Genomic DNA, 20,903 nt, shown 5'->3' with positions numbered 1-20,903 from the left:
CACAGAGCCCGAATAGTTGCATGTGGGAGTTAAAATGATTGTTCGTCGAATTTTTCACTAACTAGGGGCGCTTTGCGAGTTTCACAACGACGATGAAAAGAAGGCCAATGCACGAATCCACGTTTAAAAATTGCCACCTTTCGGGAGAAAAGGTCTATTCAGCCACAAAAAAAGCTCAAGAAAATGGGACGAGGGGAGAGAGGGGATCAATTACCGTTAACTCATTCAAAAGAAGCAGAGCCTGGTAACGCGTTAGAGGTACTTTTTAACGGAAGTACGATGCCAAAAAGCCAGAAAAAGTAGGTACTTAGTGCAATAATAATTGAAAGTCTTCCTACTTTAAAATTGATCAGTCAAAAAGTATGCGAGGCAGGAAAGAGAACTGCATCTGTTTCTTCAAAATTTTTATTCTTGTTAGCTACCTATCTGTTTCACTTTTTGAGAGTATTATTAAGAGGAGGATGGATCAGTAAAATTTTAGAGCACTTGAACGAGAAAAAAAATTCCCTAGATGATTACATTTTGTTCTGTCCTTGGTGCTGGATACCAAGAATATTGTTGGGTTCCGTGTTTTCAATGTAGTTATATTAATCAGGGGATTTTAAGTGAAAATTTCAAGAGGTCAACTTTTTCTCCTTACTCTACTAGACAGACAAGGTGTTAAAAAAGAGTGAAATTTGTACTAAATAGACTCAGAGCCTCTTATCTTCCTGGAACATGAGACACCTGTGTAAAAGAATTGTGAGAAAAGAGCATCGTTTTGCATAGCATAACTAGTTGGTATCTGTTTTTTTTCCCATTCAAGTTTTTATAGTTACTAGTTTTCCTCTATAGAATTTTTAAATCAGACTTCCGTACAAATTGCAAGTGCGGGCAGATTTAATAGCATTTTTTATTCGGCGTTAGGCTTTAAATTAGACCCTTTACTCGCATGTATTCTGGGTGTATACCGTTCGGCGTTCGGGAATGACCTTCAGGAATAGCTTTCTCCGACCAGTGTTGCCAATCGGTCAAATTCCTCAGGCTTCCTCTACATTGTAACACATTAAAACCGGCGGATTTTTTCCACTCTCGGCAACGCAGCCTTGACATTGAATTTGCAGAGTCGATGATCGTATTTGCAACAGCATTGGCGTGGTCATTTCTCACGATGGCGGACGCCAGTTTGCTCGTGAAATACTAACCTATAAATGCAGACGAGCATACATAAAACATTTTTACCTCGGGGGAGTGTCTGCACTCTGCAATGAGCTTCCAAGGTAAGGACGAAACTGGATTGGACCGAGAGACTCCTCAGTGTCAGTCAAAGTCTTCCTTTGTAAGACGGAACAGGTGTGGCAAATGCAATGAAGCGGAAAGCATGAGCTTTTGCGGGAAATGGTCTGCTTTACTTAGCTGAATCCATCAAAACGCGAGTTGATGACTAACCAACTAATCCCATTGACCAATGTCATCAAGCCGACCTTATCGGTCAGCGCACTTTTAAATTGACCGCGTTAAACAGAAAGGAACCAAGTCACATCAGCTGTTGCCAAATTGAATGGGGTGATTTAATTTTTAACATAAAAATGGTTGTGCGGATTTTCGTGCAAATTTCAGTGAATTTTCTCCATAGCAAGAAGCAAATTCCTTAACATTATCAATGAAATCTGCTCAAACATTCTTTCGTAAAAAATTAAATCGCCCAAGTAAACCAATAGCTGATGTGGCTTGGTGCCTTTCTGCCTTATGCTGTCCAGGTAAGGAAGCTTGAGCCATCAAAATAATTTTTGTATGAAAACGGTTGTGCGGATTTTTGTGCGAATTTCAGTGAGATTCATGCATAGCGGAAGCAAATTCCTTAAAATTTTTAAAGGAATCCGCACAAACGTTCTCTCGTAAAAAAATAAATCGCCCAAGTACCACACCAATTTTAATAATATTTCAATAATTTAAATAATTTTAAATTTTAATTCAAAATTAAATTTAATTTTTTTTAAATTATACATTTTTATTTTAAATGATTCATTATAATTCTTTTTTTATTTTAATACATTTTTTTAACAATATTTTTTTCACCAATTTTAATAATATTTTCCAATTTTTAAGGAGTACCACTTGTGTGATATTTGAAGTAGTAAAAAAAAAATTAAATTGGGCAGTAGCTGATGTTGCTTGGTTCCCTAAACGCGGTCCAAATTAGAGCTATCCGCAGACAGTCTTCATGTTTTCAGAAGGTTATTTCTTGAGAATAAGGCGAGGATGAAAAAACAATGTGTTCCTGTCTCCATTAGTGCACGGATAATAGAGCAGACGGCTGCATTGCTACCTTCGACGGATGAACAATATACGAAATTATCCATTCCAGGCACCGCGGGTGCGCCCGCTACACATTAATGAATGAGTTCTCAGCGCATATTTGCTCGGGGCATTGTATCATAGAGACTCACGTCGCACGTGTTCTTGATACTTGAAACAAGACATACGGCTAGAAAGAAAAAAATTTAAATTTCATGATATGGTCACAGACTTTTTTGTTCCGTTTCAAGGAAACACTGTTCTCGGACTTTTCCTCAATACATGTCTACGGGAATAAGTGCAATGCTCTCAGGCACTATATCGTCACTTTCCGGCCAAAGTATCACAAGCACTATGCGACGCTTCAAAATTTGCGCCGCAATTTTATTTTTTTGCAGAGAAATTGTTCAACGAAGCTATCCGAAAATTTCACTACATTTTCTTTGTGCTGTCGATAAAATTTAGTAAAATTTCACAGATTCAACCAACAATTTCTCTGTAACAAAAAAAAAAATTTAATGGCGGCATTTGCATGGCGCTTGTGATACTTTGGCCGGAAGGTGACGATATAGGTACACATCATTTTATTACTGAGACAAGAGGACGTGACTATAACTTTTGATGGGAAACTGTTGGAAATTTTCAACTGAAAATTCCACTGATTCTGTCTCTGATTACACGGAAAAATCAGCAAATTTTAGGCAGAGATTTCGCAATCATATTCGTGTAGAATTAAAGAAAAAATACCTATCATCCAGGCAGTGCCTTGCAACAACCTATTGTTGTAGAGTGTTTTTTTTCTGATTTTCCCTGTTAAAATGTCTCTCATCAGCACCATGGAGCTCAGTTTTACACAAATAAGTCATGCGGACGGTGAAACATGATTATTGAGGTATCTACTTCCGTTTACATCAAAAACTAAATTTCTTGAACATTTTTATAAATTAAATTTAAAAGAAAATGCATGAGGCGCTGAAAAAAAAATTCCTCATAACCGTGAATTTTAAATTCAAGCTTCGCTTAAGTAGGAAATAGGCGAGTCGTACAACTGAAAGTAGGCCGTACGTCAAGATTCATGTGAAAAGTTGGCTTATCTTCCCATGATCGAACACACTAATCAACATTGAAGGCAACACTTGAGTTGACTCAAAACTCATTCGACGCACTATCATTCCTAGGTCAACATTCGAAGAGTATACCTACCGCCTGTTTTACAGTCAAAACTACTCTATATCAGTGAGAGTGAGTTTCCATCGAACCGTTGTATTTTTTCGCCCATTTGGTATTTATTTATTTTATTATTTTACTTATTTTTCTCATTGATAATGAGCCATCGTTCCCTCTCACGTGAGTGAAATAAGTAGAGAGAGTATCCGGTAAACGGTATCACCATCATAGTATAAGAGCACAAAGCTACATGTCCATTTGTAAGTACCATACCGACGTAATACTTTTTAAAGCAGACTTTCCGAATAGTGCTAGGTATATCCCGAATAATAGGATGTTAGAAAATTTTGTCCCGGATCCCTTTCGAGGATCAGGAATGGCGGTCAAAAGGTGTATTATAGAGTGTTTTTGTAGAGAACAGTTTTATGTGTTCTAAGGAACCATAACGACGGTGACACTCCAACGTATCTCGTTTGCGGTGTTCAAAAATCTGGGATCCGGTTTTATATTTAAAAGGAGAAATAATCAACATCACTCCTTGAAGTTTCCGCAGAATTTTCCTCACCCTGAATAGAGAAATCATGAAAATTTTCAAGAATTGACGTTGCGGCTCCAATTCAAATATTAAGTATGACAGGAAGTCAGAGACGTCGCAAACCGATATACGTGGTTTGGTAGTTTGACCATCATGAAGATTGATACATAGGCAGATCTGTTGAGATCATGTGCTAATTGGACGTATTTCTGCCAAACGGAACCATGTGCATTATGACGTGAGCTCTGTTATGCACATATTCTTATGGGTCTCAGGGCTCATGTCTTAATGCACATAGTTCCGTTTGATAGAAATAGGTACGTCCAATTATTAGCTGAAAGTTATCACCTGACGGAGATCTTTCTCTTATCTGCACCGGAAATGTGAAGAAATATAGAAATTGAATCTCTCAGTTTAACGACAGCTTTAACCACTGATGTGGTTTCATCTTTTGAAACTGTTCAAGAATCTTCAGCTTGGCTAGAGGAAACCAGTGGCATTATCTTACAGTATCAATCACAAAATTCTGCGAAGGATCGACTATTGAAACGGCAAATCCTAGGACCTTGCAGGAGTTTCAATGGCCGAATCCGCGAATAATACCTAATCAGATCGTGAGCATACTGACCGCGACGCCGCGCCGGCGTGTATGAGCATGACCCGACGCAAAGGATGATAGTCTGTTGACCGGGTCAATAAGGATAACTTAGTAAGGATTGCCAGATCTCTGTCGGGTTTGTCCTAGGTTCTGTTACTCTTTACGGAAATATTTCACACAACATGGGAGCTCGGGAGGTCCGGGCAGATATCGACCGCGAGGTCTTTGGTCCGCAAGGCCGGGAAGAGGATCTTTGCCAGCATCGCACGGGGTCCAAGGAGGCTGCTGGGATTACCCACGTGCCCATGTCGATCTAATGATAGTGCGAAAAAGCACAATGAAATCAAATGCGCGTGTGCCCTGTTGACCGTGACATCGGAGGGTCACATCCCACCGGCTCATCTCTGCGAGGAAGCGACTGATGTAGAGTAGAGCGCCATTTAAAGAGAGGATGACCACTCGAAGATTCGCCTCTGGTTGGCTTAGAGTCCCTTTATAGAGAGAGTTGGGACAACGCGGCTTATGGATGTCACAAACAGAAACGAAGATTACACAAATCGGAAGTTTTTTGTAAGCTTTGATCGACGCATTCCCGAATTCCTATTTCTGTTCCCTCTCACTTTCCATTTGTCCCTTGCCGTGTACTGAAAAAAATGGTATGTTGTTTTAGCATCTGGAATGCCAAAAATGTGTCTGGTGATCCGAAGATGCTGCCTTTACTGCCCCCACAGTTAATTTTACATCCTGTGAATGCAAATTCAAAGAACTGCGTAGACAATCAATCAGCATCTCAGGATCATCTGACACATTTTTGACATCCTATGTGCTAAAGCAACATACCATTTTTTTTCAGTGACCACTGTACCCCCAATTCCCCGGTCCACCAGTTTATAATCTTTGCAATTGGTGAAAATGTAATCTTTATTCCAGTTTGTGACACTGTGAAGGTCTAAATACAGGAACCAATCAGAAATGGATTCACATTGTGTTTACTCTCAGTATAAAGGGACTCTAGGTTGGCTTAGCTATTTTGTGTTCCATGGAGCTCTCAGAATCCGGTCATAAATTACGCACCGCTCATAGGGGGAGTAGAGTACCTATGTAGGGTGAGTGCGGACATTTCGAGATATGGAGCTCTAGGGCCTGAAAGGGCAGCCAGTTTCGTGACACAAAAATGTCACTGCCAATCATCAGATTTCAATATCAAACCAAGATGGCCAAGAATGCTCGTAAATGAGCGTTCTCCCACGAAAATGAGTAAGTTTATGCAAAAAATAAGTCAAATAAATGCTTCACAAATGACGGGTTGTACAAATTGCGATAATGAATCACTTCGAATAATTTGTATTCATAGATTGGCTCCTATAAGCTCAATGACCAAATCTTAAAAGTACCGACATGCCCTTATTTTCCTATAAAGGTACTCTATGGCGAAGGGGGTGGGGTCAAAAGTGTCGTAAAAGTGCATCACATAATTTATGAGCCCTAGGGATAAAAAATTATGTCGGACATCGCGTGCAAATTGTTTAAAAGTGCATAAAATAAGGTTTCATAATTCCTTTTATTTTAAAGTCTAGGAATAACTTCCCTGGGAATAATTTGAAGTACGTAAGGACAGTGAGTTATCAACATGCCCTGAGTTTCCCCGGAGGCATGGTTTCTCTTGATCAGTTCCTACATCTCTTGAACTTGTGAAATTAATCATGAAAGCAGCACCGACAGTGGCGCCAATAGATTTTGAACGTATATATTTTGGAGTACAATTCGCCTTCATACTTCGTGGATGCAACCGTGACAGCAGATTGGAGCGGAAGGACTTCACAGTTCAGACTGATGTGATAGCGAAGAGAGCAGGATGTGCGACATTCGAAATCGAGTTTCCTTCAAAATTCGTTTAATCTCTTTCAGACGAAATAGCTAAAACAGCAAAATTCATCTTAACTGTATAACAACAATACATATGAGAAAGCCGTAAGTGCGCTAAAAATGACGTAGTTTCAGGCAAGACATGTAGTAAGTAACATTATTCCTCCAGAGAACCAATGAAAACAGTGCTTTCAAGTAAAGTGTCGCCCTTCTCTGCCAATTTCACAATTTTCACAATTTTGCACAAGGGATCGGGTTAATGAGAGAGGTCAAACATAATGCAGGAACTTTAAAATGCTTATCAATAAATGCTTGCAGCTTTTAAAGCGGTTTTACCAATTATTTGTTGAAATTCCCTTTAAGAAGAACCCCTCTCCTCTGAAATAGGTATATAATGTTCAAATAAGCATGATATGGAATACATAGAGGAATAATTGATACCCAAAAAAGCAACCAATAATGTCAAAACTAGAGCATCTCATTATTCTGTGCAGTCTTGCAGGGTAGCTTTTAAAACTATTCAAAACTAGCTTTTAGGGTAGATTCTTTGCAGTAAAAACGAAGAAAAAAGAAGAAAAAAAATACTTAGATATTAAAAAGAAAAGTGTGGATATGTAAGAAACTCGATGGAAGTGTTCTATGTGCGTTGCAATTTGGAAGCCAGATTAATCCTAATTAATACAATAAAACCATACCTCAAAAAAAGCTGCAAAAAGGAAAAAAAGTTGGTAAAAGGTAGTTAGTACTTAAGTTACCCTAAATTGGACGTATTTCTGTCAAACGGAACTATGTGCATCATGACGTGAGCCCTGTTATGCATATATTCTTATGGGTCTCAGATCTCATGTCTTCATGCACATAGTTCCCTTTGACAGAAATACGTCCAATTGAGTACAAAATAAATGACCGGTGGGTAATTTCCAGACACACTTTTGATGCATGATGATTGGTACATACACTTTTAATTTAAATGAAATAAAATAACATGCACTGAAAAAAAAAGTTACGGGCTACATAGCCATACCGTCCATTCGGGACTCAGAGGCCGAAGGTAACGGTTGCTGGGGCCGCAGCTTCGATCGCTCCGGGTGTTACGCCCGGAACGCGACTGATATGTCTATAGAGCCCGTAAGCACGACTTCAACGGCATGAGTTATTTTTTCAGTGTGGTCTCTCAATGAAAATAACAAACTTTTCAAAAGACTCCCACAACACGGAATGTTCGGACACCTGCCTAATTATCGCAACGGTAATTATTGCTGTTGCGGAGAAGAATCAGTTGCGCATTCTATTTAGCGCATCGCCAAACAACTGCGCTTTGTATTCAGATCGTGGACGCGTGCAGAACTGACGCTGATTTATCGTCGCTCCCCAGACGTAAGGGCGCATCTCTTTTCCGACATGAGCCCCGGAAAGAATGGTGCTATATGGAGAGCACGGCTCACGTGGAAATCGAAATACGCCGCCCACGGCGACGTTATTACCAAGTTTCTTTCGCGCTTTATATCGTCGTTCCTATGACGAAGAGCGTATCTCTTATCCAACACGAGCCTTTGGATAGCATGGATTTATATGTAAAGCAGGGCTTATGCCGAAATCAAGATACGTCATTACGTCAGAGGGGCGACGATATGTATACTGACTTTCATCACTCATGGCCCTTCTGAGACGAAATTCGCGAAAATCCTGGCGTGGAACTTTCCGCCGCGTCAAGGCCATACAATTCCAGTGCGTCCTAATTTTCTTTTATTTGATTAGTGGTACAATGCTTCCTCAGGATCAAAGCTTATTCAGATCGTCGTGACGTTTTGAATGAGCACACGCATCGGAGCGTCCGTGGTATCAATAATTGTCTGTATTTGTAACAGATGAAGAGGGGACTCAAATTGAGAGTTACAAATGGTAATGGAAAATCTCTTTATTATAAACTATTCCGCATTACGAGTCAGTTGCGCATCTCAAAGAATCGTGTTTTGATGATTGATCTATAATGCTTATGCTCCTTAAATTGATAAATGGCACTCCTCCAAAAAGCTAAAACCCATCAATCATTTGGAATCAATATACAAATGGACGTATTTATAGTTGTCCCTTAAAAGTTCCCTTTATTTGGGAGTCCTTATATGGTTATTTTACATTAAATAATAATAAGGGAAGTTTTGGGAGATTCTCAACATTGCATCTTAAAGAAAATGACTTTGAGGAGTCTAAAGTAAAATTCATCAAAATATTGTGTCAATGAATCCTTTCAAGGTGTTAGATTGTTATGTCATTAAAAAAAATATAAAAGAAATAAGACAAATTTTGACACATGTTTTGAGGTAGGTCCGTTCGAACCGAACTTGATATTTTTAAAACCTGCAAAAACGTTCCTTTTCTATTCTCAGTGGCTTGGCGAGCTTTTCGCTATATTGATTGATTTGCCATTTAAAACTATGGAAAAAGATCGATATAAACAGGGTGTTCGCAACAAGCACCCTAATCGATTCTATTCCATGGCTTCAAATGGTGAGATATCGATAATCTATCAATGCGCTTTGTCACTGTGTATATTGTATTTTTTGTAAAGGTATGTCACTGAAATCCTTTGCAAGGGTATATTTTTAAATTTACACTGTTAAATTCTACTAGAGGTTAATTTAATAAAGTTTTTCAAATGTAAAGGAATCAGCCATCAAAACATAATTCTGGTATGATGCGCAATCGACCCTTGACCAAACATCACAGTATGTGCTTTTCAAAGGAGTGCACTCATTTCATTATTTTTGTTTCAGGAAAATTTTACGGAACACTGAGCAGAGACACGAAACAACATGGACAGCATACCAAAACACACGTCATTGGGGCGCCGAGAATGCATACCAATCCTACACACTAGAGGGACTCATTATGAAATTGGATTTGATATTGTGAGTGTCATGATCATATAAAACTCATGTAAACAAGAACTTTTTCAAAATTTTATTTATTTAACCATAGTTTACCCTATACAATAAACAGAGAGGAAAGAGAAAACATTTTAAAAACTGCGCTGGGTCATGAGCCTGAAAAGAGACGAAGCCGTTAGGGGCTTGACAGTTCTTTCCTGGCAAATTTTGGAAAATAATTCTTTTGAAATCATTCTGCTTGCCAGCAGAGGGATTCTAAATAAGTTGCTTATACCTTCCTTTTTTTTTTTTTTTTTTTTTTTTTTTTTTTTTTTTTTTTTTTGTAAGGATATTTGTAAAAGTCGTGTTATTTAAAGTTACCCAAAATTAAGTGCATCGACATTATGCTAAGTAGATATATATTTGACGGATCTTTCCTCTATAGAGTTCATATTTGTTCTTAATTGTTGAGATCATAGATATAGCATTATTTCACACTGTTCATTCCAACACCGTTCGAAGTCTGAATGATGACGCAACGAATAAAAAAAGAGGGGGAAAAGAGGAAAATGACTATACTAAAGTCAACGTTCAATGTAGAGAACGTCCACTGAAGCACCTCAACTGCATCATTAATTTACGTCATTAATTCCTAATACGTACCTGGCGACATCTGAGCAAACTATCCATACAACAAGAGCCACACAACAATGGCGCGATCAATCGATAAAAAGATACCTCCAATACCTCTACTAATAATTGGTCGTTTTATGGGGCTTCTCCAGGGGTGCAATTGGACCGCGTTAAACAGAAAGGAACCAAGCCACATCAGATATTGCCAAATTTAATTGGGCAATTTAATTTTTTAGCCAATAATGGTTTTGCGGATTTTTCTGCAAATTTCAGTGAATTTCCCGCGTACGAAGCAAATTCCTCAAAAATGTCAAAGAAATCCGCCAAAACGTTCTCTTGTAAAAAATTAAATTGCTCTATTAAATTTGGCAATATCTGATGTGGCTTGGTTCCTTCCTGCTTAACGCAGTCCAATTATTGTCTCCTCCATCACATTTTTGGGACGACAGAATTTTTTAAAAAATAGAAAAGAAGAAGAGGAGAAGGAGAAAAAAAGAAAGAAAAGAAACTAAAAGAAGAGAAAGAAAGAATAGAAGGAGGAAAACAGACAGAAAAAAAATAGAAGAAGAGGGAAGGAAATTAAATTAAAAGAAGAAAGATAAATATATGAGGAGGAAAGTGGAGGGGAAATAAAAAGGAGGTAAATATGAAAGATAAAAAATAATAAAAAAACAAAAGAAGGAAAAACGCAATCAATCAGAAACATGACATGAAGACCTAATAGAGGAAAAGAAAGGATAAAGGTAGAATAAAGAGAAGGAAAGTTCTGTGTGACACTGAACAAAATTTGTTTAATTGTTCGTAGGAGTGTTGCTATCTACTCATTGAATCTGTACAATCAGTTCGGCCATCATACCTTCCTGTAATTTTTTATAATACACGATCAGTGATATTTTAACCACTGACTACTGAACTTTTAAGTTTTATTAACTTTAATTCGATTGATAACTCTGTTGTTTTACCGTATTTTTAAAGTAACATGCATTGTGATGGCACATTAATTAGTGAATTTTGCCGTAGAGTTGTGATATAGTGCTAAGGACGGACTGGTAGAAAGGGGTGAAAAAATGACTGCTAGTAACACGAATCGATGCTATATTCGGTAATGATCTTCCAAGGATGCAACTATTTGTGCTCATTGACTATCCCGGTTGCCTATACGATAAACTGAAGGCTCCTCGCAATTCCTGGGCCATCAGAGTAATGCTTGCGGTAAACGGTGCTTACACAATAAAGTTTGCCTGTCCCAGTTTCGGCTTTTGCGTTCAATGTAAAATATTCATTCTCTCCTTCGCCCTCTTCTCCATTCTCTTATTTTTCCTCTTCTTATTCTTTATTCATCCCTCTTCATTGCCCCCGATGGGGAGAGGAGAGGCGCCAAATTTTCTTTTTGCGTGTTAATCGTTTACCCTCAGGGTGACCTTTAAAGCGGCAAAACCAAATAATGTAAGTAAAATACAGCCATTTTATGAATCCTTCTCAGCCGTGACCAACCTTGACTATATCACAGTTAAATTACTAAGTTATTAAATGGTTATTTTTGTGTTCTCAGGGCCGGACATTTGCCAGTTTGATCCACAGCTTTCTGTCCATTTACGATCCCCTGAACCAAGAAGTGCTGCCCGTATACGAAACTCCTGATGGGAAACGCGTTTACGAGGAGACTCTCAATCACTGCGTGGAACATTTTCCACAGTATGTGGATGAAATCAAAGGCACAGCGGAGGGAGCTGGAGTCCCTTTCCATAAGGTGAGTTGCGCAAGAGAAAGAATGAGGAAAGTAAAGAGAAGGTAGCTCGTATAATCTTAAATAGTAATCGCAAAATCTTAAAAATAAAATAAAATGAATATATACTCTTAACACAGTCGTTCCTTAAACAGCCTCTTCAAATACAGGAGGCCTCGTATGGTTAATTTGTGATTAATGGACCTTTAAAGAGATCCTCAACGATACTTCATGAGGAGGATGATTTCAAAAACAATCACAGAATGACTTCGAAAATAGATCCATGGAAGAGATGACAAAAATTTTCCACTACGAAAAATGAAATCCTTTATTATTTTGACGGACTTCAAGGTAAGAGCAAACGTAACTAGCAATTTTCAAAACCTGCGAAAGTTTTTTGTTTGAATTTTTGTGAGTTTTCGTATGGATGGAAATCATTTTAATCCCCTACAGTCATCCATTTCCAGAATTATAATGGAAGACTTTTACTGAAGATTCAGGTTTTAGTTTTTAAATTATGCTACGTTATGGATCTCCTTATACCTCTCTTAATCTCAAAATAAACTATGTGGTGCCTCCGGAGAAAATGAACTGTTAAAGGAACGATTATAAATACTGCCCCCATGTGCGACCAAATTCAGAGAAATGAATGGAATGGCATTCAAAATATAGGTGTTAGCATTACCTCTTGCAGAAATCGTACAAGTATTTTTTTGTTTATTCTCATAGAAAAAAAACTAGAATTCTAGTCATGTGTATTGATTCTAGTCATGAGATAGAGTTCTAAAATTCAATTTCTAGCAATAGTTCTCTGTAGCTTGTTCAGCTACAGATTAACCCTGCCAGTCCAGCATGCTAATATGCACGCACGTTTGAACGTCAACAAACTATTTGGACGTATTTTTGCCAGACGGAAACAGAGACAGATGGGAAAGAAGGGGTATGCTTTTTAGTGAAGGGCCGTAAGAATGAATGGGAATTATAAAGCGCTAGTGACGTCAGCGGTGACGAAATCGCCGCCGCGGTCGCCCTTAGGCGTCTTTAACTCATGAGCCCTGCCCACAACGCTCTTGTCACATACCCATGGCTCACGAGTGCCGCATTCACATGGCACATAGTTCCGTCTGACAGAATGTAAAATCCCGCCTTTCCATTCCTCCAAAGGGAATCACGCCCACTTTAACATTGTTTCTTATGCAGCTTTCTAGAGCACACCCCATATTTCTCGCTCATCCATATAGTTCCGTTTGGCAGAAATCTATAATATAAAATCAGAAGAGCAATGCGTACTGCGTAACGCCTCAGATGTAAGTCGATTTCAGTGGGTTAGAACGCGATGTTTTATAAGTCATAAACATCCATATTTTTTCTTTAATATTGCTAACATAAGAAGTCTCTTCCGTTTCTAATTTAAACTCACTCTCTTTCCCCCTTTTTTCCAGTTATTTTTGCTACACATGGAGGACATAGTTCCTAATGTGGTGAGTCAAAGACGAGGTGAAACTCCCGAAGTTCGTCAGGCTCCTGTTGGATGCTCGTCCATCTGTGTCAATCAACCTAACAACGTAAGTACATTCACACAAATTATACAAAACACACAAAAATACACAAAATACACAAATTACATTCCTCAAGAACGTCGATCATTATTATTTTACTTTTATTTTTCAATACTCACATGCAGGCCTGCCACATCCCAGCTCAGGCGATCGTTCCAGTCTCAAAGTCCGGGGTCCCATAAATGCCCCCTCTCCTTCCGCTTCCTCCTACCAGAAAAGTAATTTGCATGTAATAGCATGAAAATCAATAAGGTTAAAATAAACATTATAAAGTAGATAAATTATCATTACATTTAAGGAGAGAAGTTTATTCACATACAAAAAATGATTTACATACTAAAAATCTTAAAAACGATAGACAAAGAATACATATAGAGAGTATGAAGCAATCCTATTGGTCTAAATGATTGGTTTCTATGGACTAAGGGAGAAAATGATGGACTAAGGTTGCCGTTACTTAGTCAACTATCTACCGTCTTTGTCCATTGCAACCACCCGCCTCCACCAATAAGATCCCTCCATATCCCTTTTGTCTTATTTGTCTATCAATTTCAACGATCAGCCAGTTGGGCTTTAATGCTCAGAAAAGTGCATGCACGATAGGGCTCAAGTCACAATAAAAATACCGACGGTGTAAGTCCACAACCACGTATCTCGAATTGCGACGTGGCAGTTTTCCTGTCATACTTCATTTTTTACATAGAAAACCACTCGACGGCAATTCTCAAAAACTGCCGTGATTTTTCTTCTCTGTGCGAGGAAAATTTCATGAGAATTTCAACTAATGATGTTGATTTGTTCCTCTTTAAAAAAATGAAATATGAGCGGAGATATTCAAACACCGCAAACGAGATACATGGTTGCGGACTTACACCGTCGATACGTCCTTTTGATTTAAAAACGTCCACTTAAAAAAAGTTTGAAAATGACACTGTGAGAATCGAGATTAAAAGACACCTCGAGAGTCTTTTAAAGCAAAACACACTAGTCTGTCCGGTACTTACATGTATTTCAGGGCATGGTATATTTTTTCATGATATTTAAATTATGTTATTGATTGCAGGAAGTTTTAAGTCACAACGAGGATGCGCTGCACTACGTCCTTAACCATTTTTACCTGGTTTCTGCTCACGTGATCTCGGAGGAGCCTCAGGGCCGTTGGAAAGTCAAGGAAGAGAAGTTCACCTCGCTCTGTTACGCTGGCCATCTCCCTGGCTTCACGATGAGCTATAACCATCACGGTTTTATCTATTCCATCAACATAATCAATCCGAAACATTTGGTATCTGGAAAAACACGTAAGTTCTTACTGAAATCTTCCAGAATGAATGTCTCTGAATCTTTCATTCAATAAGTCACCAGACAAGGTCTTACCTACACTGAAAAAAAAAAAAAAAAAAAAAAAAAAACATTAAAGACACCGAGAAATATTTTTTTTTAAATCAAGAATTTTTCTGCTTAATAAAAAGTACTTTTTTGCTTGACCCAAGCGTTATTTTTCTTGTATCAAGAAAGATTCAGCTTAAATCAAGATAAAAAAAATTCTTGGCGGCAAGTTCAAGAATCATCATGCTTAAGCCAATCACCTTTTTTTTCAGTACCCTCGTAAAAATTGGCGATAGTAGCTGCGTTTCAAAATACCAAAGGAGTTCTTATAGCCGACTGAATAAGGCGATGGAAAACCATGTAGCTGGCTGTAGAAGGTGGAAAAAATCACACGGCCGGGCTACACGAAGCTATAAAAAAATATACAGCCGGGCTATAGTTCCTATCGCCGGTCTTTACACTTTATCGCCTGGCTGTTGCTTTTTCGCCATCGGCTATAAAAAATTGTGTAGAAATTCGTGTGCTTTGTAAATCCTTAAGTTTGTACGGAATCACCTTAATATTTACAAAACGCACATTATATTTTCCTTTACTACTTATTTTTTTCATCAATCAAAATGAGAATAATCCATACAGAGTGTGCAAACATTTCAAAGTCATGAGTTGAAAAACGCTGCCTCCACGAGATTAAATATTAGAGCCCAACACAAAGCGGAGCGGCGGCGCACTGGCGCCTACAAACCTAACAGGGATACTTCACGCATTGCGCAATGCGTGAAGTATCCCTGTTAGGTTTGTAGGCGCCAATGCCCGTTCAGCGCTGGCTGCCCGCGCGCTGCACCGCGCCGCAGCGTACCGCGGCGCTTGAAGCAACTATTTCACACCAGAGGTATTGCACAGTATCATACGAAACTGAAGGCGCTCCAACATATTAGGAATGGCAGGCATCCTTCAAAAGTACGGATCTTTCCTCGCAAAATAAATCAAGATACTGCGGCCCAAAAAGAGAGCGGTAGTCCAAAAACTCACTAAGTCCTAGCATCCGTAATTAGTAACGTTTAGCATACACTTTATTGCCAGGCTGTTGCTTAATCGCCATCGGCTATAAAAGGCTACAAGAAATTGTGTTGCCGGCTGTAGAAGCTATTGGAAATCTTACAGCCGGCCGTATGTCTATAGTATTTTGGAACACAGATTCTACTGCCAATTTTTACCAGGGTATAGAAGAAAATTGTTTATTTTCTCTTCAAAATAAACTAAAAAAATAAATTCGCTCATCGGGAAATTGAAAAATCAAATCTTGAACGAAATATCAACGAGTGCATTTTGAACACGTATCACATTGAAGTCAGATTAAGGATGTAATTTGTATTTTTGCTATTTAAAAATGTTAATTGTAAACGCTTTCATCTTGAGTGAGAATTGATTTCCAGACTTTCCGATTTGTGATTCGTTTTTCACTTGAAATTTTGGAGGGAAACCATGTTGCGTATTGCTTGAATTCAATCTTTGTCTAGAGGTTCCTTCTTCCAAGAATCATACAAATGAACGTATCTCTGTCAAACGGATCTATGTGCATTATGACGTGAGCCCTGCCATGCATACATTCTAATGGGTCTCAGGGCTCTTGTCATAATACACATAGTTCCGTTTGGCAGAAATACGTCCAAATGATGAACACACATTGAAAAATTTAGAGCTTCATTGTTTGGGCTGACATACTTTTATTGGGAGAGTCATTATGGGCGGAAGGAGGCATTTCTTGTGAGGGGGGGGGGGGGTGCATTAAAAGATACCCTACTGAGGAGGATCTGCAAAAGTTCCTCAGCTCCAGTGGTAGGTTTGGGGTATTTATTTAGCTTCAAATAGGGATTCGGGGGACTTTTTCAGAAATGTTTAAAGATGAAGTCGTCTCAAGAGCAATTTTTTCCGTGTGATATTTGAATAGATAGATAAATCAACATTTTCGTTTTTTTCGGTTCTCTGTTGCAGCTCGGTATTTCTTGACACGGGCGCTCCTGGCGGCGGAGAACTTGATGCAGGCGCAACAGATCCTGAGGGATCACGGGAGTGGCTCTGCAGACGGGATCAGCGTGAACATGACTTTCTTGAATCAGGAGGGTGACAGGTTGTTCCACAATGCCGAGATCGGCCCAGCTCTCAATGGCGCCTCCGAGTCACCTTTGGATATCCTCACTGCTAGTCCTGGAGAGCACATCTTCCATACCAACAAGTATGCTCTTTTTCTCTTAACTTATGGCATGCAAAAAAAAACAAAAAGTTTATACTATATCCGCTAAAGTCCTTACTTACACACACTGGGATGCTGGGGTATGAAGACGAAATCTCCTTATTTGCAGGAGGAGAAACACCACATTTTTTTTGTCTGTGTACGCTGGTGTTTGTCACACGCGGTACACACTGCCGTGCTAGGGAAGAACGCCGTATGAACATTCGAACATTGCCAAATTTGCCCCCAAAAATGCGTATTTTTCCTTAAAATGTTTCGATATTTTAGATTGAATTGGGAACAAAATTGTCTAAATAATTGGGGTGGAAAATATTCAGAATGTTCCGAGTAAATTCGTTGGTTATTGAAGGAAATATGGCAACGCCTGAAGGCGCATACGGCGTTTTTCCTCAGCACGGCAGTACACTGGTCAGACATGTTGCACACCGCGGGTTGCAGGTCTGACACCGATGAATTACAAATATGATGAAGCGCGCACCTTGGTATAGACGCACTGCGTGAAGTGCGCATACAGTCTTGTAGGTGCCTTCGCGCATCGGCACAAAGATCCAAGCAAGATGAGAACTGCTTAACTCCGCTTGTTTGAATAACAGCTCCAAACACAGTGCGGTTTGCGGTCGACAAGATACGCCTATTAACGCCTACAAGACCGTGGGAATACTTCACGCATTGCGCCAAACACAGTGCGGTCGGCTAAGGCGGCTCGGAACGCATATTAGCGCCTACAAGACTGCATGAATACTTCACGCATTGCGCCAAACACAGCACGGTCGGCTCGGTCGGCTCGGAACGCATATTAGTGCCTACAAAACTGTAGGAATACTTCACGCGTTGCGCCAAACACAATGCAATCAGCGTGCTACGCATCTTGATGGAAACGAACAATACCGCCAAACAGCAAACGGACAATTTTATAGATCGAAGAGAAAACTTCACCATTTTTGTAATTTTAAGCTTAGATTTGCAATTTTTTCATACGCTACAGCGTCATGGAAGCGCTCTCCTACCGAATGAAGATGTTGCATGTGTGAGGAATTTGCGATTTGACTGTTGATTCTAAGGGAAAAGTTCGCGAGAAACATGATGGTGCTACTGGTTTTTCTTTGAAATCAACTCCCAAGCTCAAAAAAAGCTCTCAAGTTGAGGCCAAAATGGAGGGAATATCCCACGCTATCCTGAGAGTCCATCTCTACATCAAGACAAACTCTCCATGCAAACGAGAAAAACCGTTTGTTTGAATTTAAAGCATGATAAACGGTACTTTGTAACTTGTTTTCTCACTTCTGCATTTTTACAATTTGTATTCAGCTGCTCAGTATTTTCCTAGTTTACTCTACAAAATGTACCACCCCAGTAGGCAACTGCCGAGACTACTTACCGGGTAGATCCGGGTATGGACACTGCATCAGTTAGTTTCATTTACTGTTAAGCTTGATTCTTTTTTTTATTTTTTTCTTTCTCCCTTTCATAAAACAACTTTAACTTTAAAAGTTTACTTTTTTCTCAGGTATTTGCGTTTGAAAAACATTGAAGAGGCTGGTGGGAGAATAATTGATAGCAGCGAGCACAGACTGGACGCCCTAAACCAGTTTGTGAGTCCAAAGAAATGTGAAGACGTTTTGCAAATGCTCGGAGACCAATCTGATGCCGAACTTCCCGTCTACTGTGATTCAGGATATGTCAGAACTATCGCAACAGGTGAGCTTGGAAAAGGGTCCAAAAGCTTTTTTTCATCATTTCCTCTCTTCGTGACGCTGTAATATAATAAATATGAGTAATATGTCGAGTGCTCTAATGGTTCAAATAAAATTCGATTCTTATTGGTCCAATTGCTCCCGGCCAGAGGGATATTGAGGATATAAACGGGCATATAAATTGGGGCCAGAGGGATATAAATGAGAGTCGGGTATGAAAATCTTTTCATTTTTTTTGGTCGTTATTTTTTCGACGCGGGCCTAAGAGAACGCGAAGCGCCCTCTAGGGGTTGGGCCATGGGCCTTGTAGCGGCCAGGGGGCATAGCCCCCTAGTTATCTATTACAGGTCTACACATAAATGTCTCCAAAAAATCTTCTTGGTATCTTGAATCCATAAGTAGGTGAATTACACCATTATTATTTGTTTGCAGGTGTTTTTGATTGCGTGAAACGTACGTGGACAATTTACGCTGATAATCCCAAAACTCACGAGCCCCTTATCGTGATTCCATTACAAACAAAATGAAGGAATTTGACGCTTGAAGTATCTTGCCTTCAAAATTGTATTTCCTCTCAACCAAACATGGAAGAAGAAACGACTATCTTCCTGTGCAGGGAATTTCTCTTCGTCGCAAAAAATTGTGCTTGCAGCGATGTATAAATTTGATGATCGCTGCATTAAAAAATCAGACATACTGATTGAAGTAATGAGATCTCACCGGACTACAACGTAATTTTCAAGGATTTTTCCTGTAAAAACTGGGTTGAAGTAAAAATACGACATTGGTAAACTTTGCAAAGAAATTGAGGGGGAAAACTACAGGAGTCACACATCTCCAATCCTCGTTGGTTATTGGGTATACGACCGTACTCAAACGAAATCATGTCCAAAACCAGGCACAGCCTGCAAATGGAGCTCTACAATTTGTCAAAACTATTTTTTGCTTTTGATCGTAAAATAATTTTTTCCTATCAAGAAATCGATAAATGCTACGTCATTCCTTAAAGAATCAAAAGCTAATTACATTTTCTTGTTATAAATACCGTCCATTTGTAAAACCTGACGAGTACTTGTCGTGGAATAGAGCATGTTTGGGTCGCAATTTTTCAAAAGTTTTGTCTTAAAAAGTCGAGGTGACGTTATCGCGGATTAAAATCTTACCCAAACCAAAATGCGTATTCTTAGTTCCTTTTTTTAGTTGATTTACGTGGTTATATTCACCAACATCAAAATTTTTATCTAATCATCCTCTCAATCTTCGATTTATAGGTAATTCTCTTCTAAAAAACGCAAGAGAGGCTGAGGTTAAAAAACCCAATAAATATTTGTCTCTATGAGACAATTTCAAGCGTATTTTTTTGTTTTTTTCCTATTTAAATTTATACTTACATTTGACTCCATTTGATACAAGTAAACCACCAACAAACGTTTAACAATAAATTTATACGTATCAATGCATGTGCATTTCATCATACTTTGATTAAGTTTGGATCAAAACCCTCCTACCATACATAGATTTCTTTTTGCGTTTCTTAGCTTGAGTACAATAATTACATGTGATGGTGCATAAAAGAAGTGAAGGGAAGATGCATAGAGAGATAGAAATAAGGGGGAGGAGATTTAAAAGAAAAAAAGAGTTCCTACAAGCGTTCCTGATTGACATATGCTAATTATTCTGACAGAATAAAAACTGCTTGATCACATTTGAAGGAATGTCAACTTTGCTGATCATATGATGATTTTGCTGTCAAATGCCAATCAAAACACATGACCTTGACTAAACTCTCCAGGCCCCACTGAAAATGATTTAGCTCGCCTGGAGGCTTTGGCAGGTATCCTTATTAAGAGTCGCAAAGATTTTCCGACTTAGGAGACAAAATAGGTCCTCATTATAATATTTTCAGTGTGATACTCAGATCAGACACTAGTTTCACTGACAACGCGGTTTACCGATACAACAAACTGATGATTTACCTTTATTCTGATCGTTTTTACCTCGGTTGAATTTATTGTATGTAAAAAAAGTCTATGCTTAAACGTTATGAAAAATTAATGAATAAATATGAAAAAAATATATATTTTTTGTTCATCTTATTCTTTTTTCCCCTTTGCGCGTATCAATTATTTGAGAAAGGAGCTAAAGTATCTGAGCAAAATATTCTGCGCGCGTCTGATCGTTTCCCCAAGCATGCGCTTTAGCTGATTTTAAGGAGTTAAACAAGGGCTATCTATTGAACATATTTTTATCACAATTTTGGCGACACTTCTTATCGAAAAATTGAAAAAATTTCAACTTATAATCTTTCAAAAAATTCTATGAGCCATGACTTTGTCAAAAATTAACCGATTATCAATATCATTTGAAAGAAAGGTCTTTTTATGACTGGATTAACGCATTTTGC

At 38.7% G+C, this 20,903-nt stretch overlaps 1 protein-coding gene across 4 annotated transcripts in view; it reads left to right on the top strand.

The window, feature by feature from the left end:
• t (C45 family peptidase tan) overlaps positions 1-20,577 on the top strand; it is a 30,366-nt gene extending 9,789 nt beyond the window's left edge. For 2 of the 4 annotated variants that reach the window (XM_019055219.2, XM_019055218.2), the window contains exons 2-8: positions 9,218-9,352; positions 11,496-11,693; positions 13,112-13,234; positions 14,292-14,526; positions 16,547-16,787; positions 18,313-18,503; positions 18,932-20,577. In XM_019055219.2, the coding sequence (XP_018910764.2) occupies positions 9,257-9,352; positions 11,496-11,693; positions 13,112-13,234; positions 14,292-14,526; positions 16,547-16,787; positions 18,313-18,503; positions 18,932-19,026 (1,179 nt within the window). In that variant the 5' untranslated portion in view covers positions 9,218-9,256 and the 3' untranslated portion in view covers positions 19,027-20,577. Of the gene's footprint in view, positions 1-3,540; positions 3,560-3,683; positions 3,705-9,217; positions 9,353-11,495; positions 11,694-13,111; positions 13,235-14,291; positions 14,527-16,546; positions 16,788-18,312; positions 18,504-18,931 lie in introns of those variants that run through there. The other 2 variants (XM_019055221.2, XM_019055220.2) reach the window with 2 other exon arrangements.
• Positions 20,578-20,903: the final 326 nt, after the last annotated feature.

Source organism: Bemisia tabaci, chromosome 2, assembly GCF_918797505.1.
Source record: "Bemisia tabaci chromosome 2, PGI_BMITA_v3".
NCBI lineage: Eukaryota > Metazoa > Arthropoda > Insecta > Hemiptera > Aleyrodidae > Bemisia > Bemisia tabaci.
This window is presented reverse-complemented; position numbering and strand designations above follow the sequence as displayed.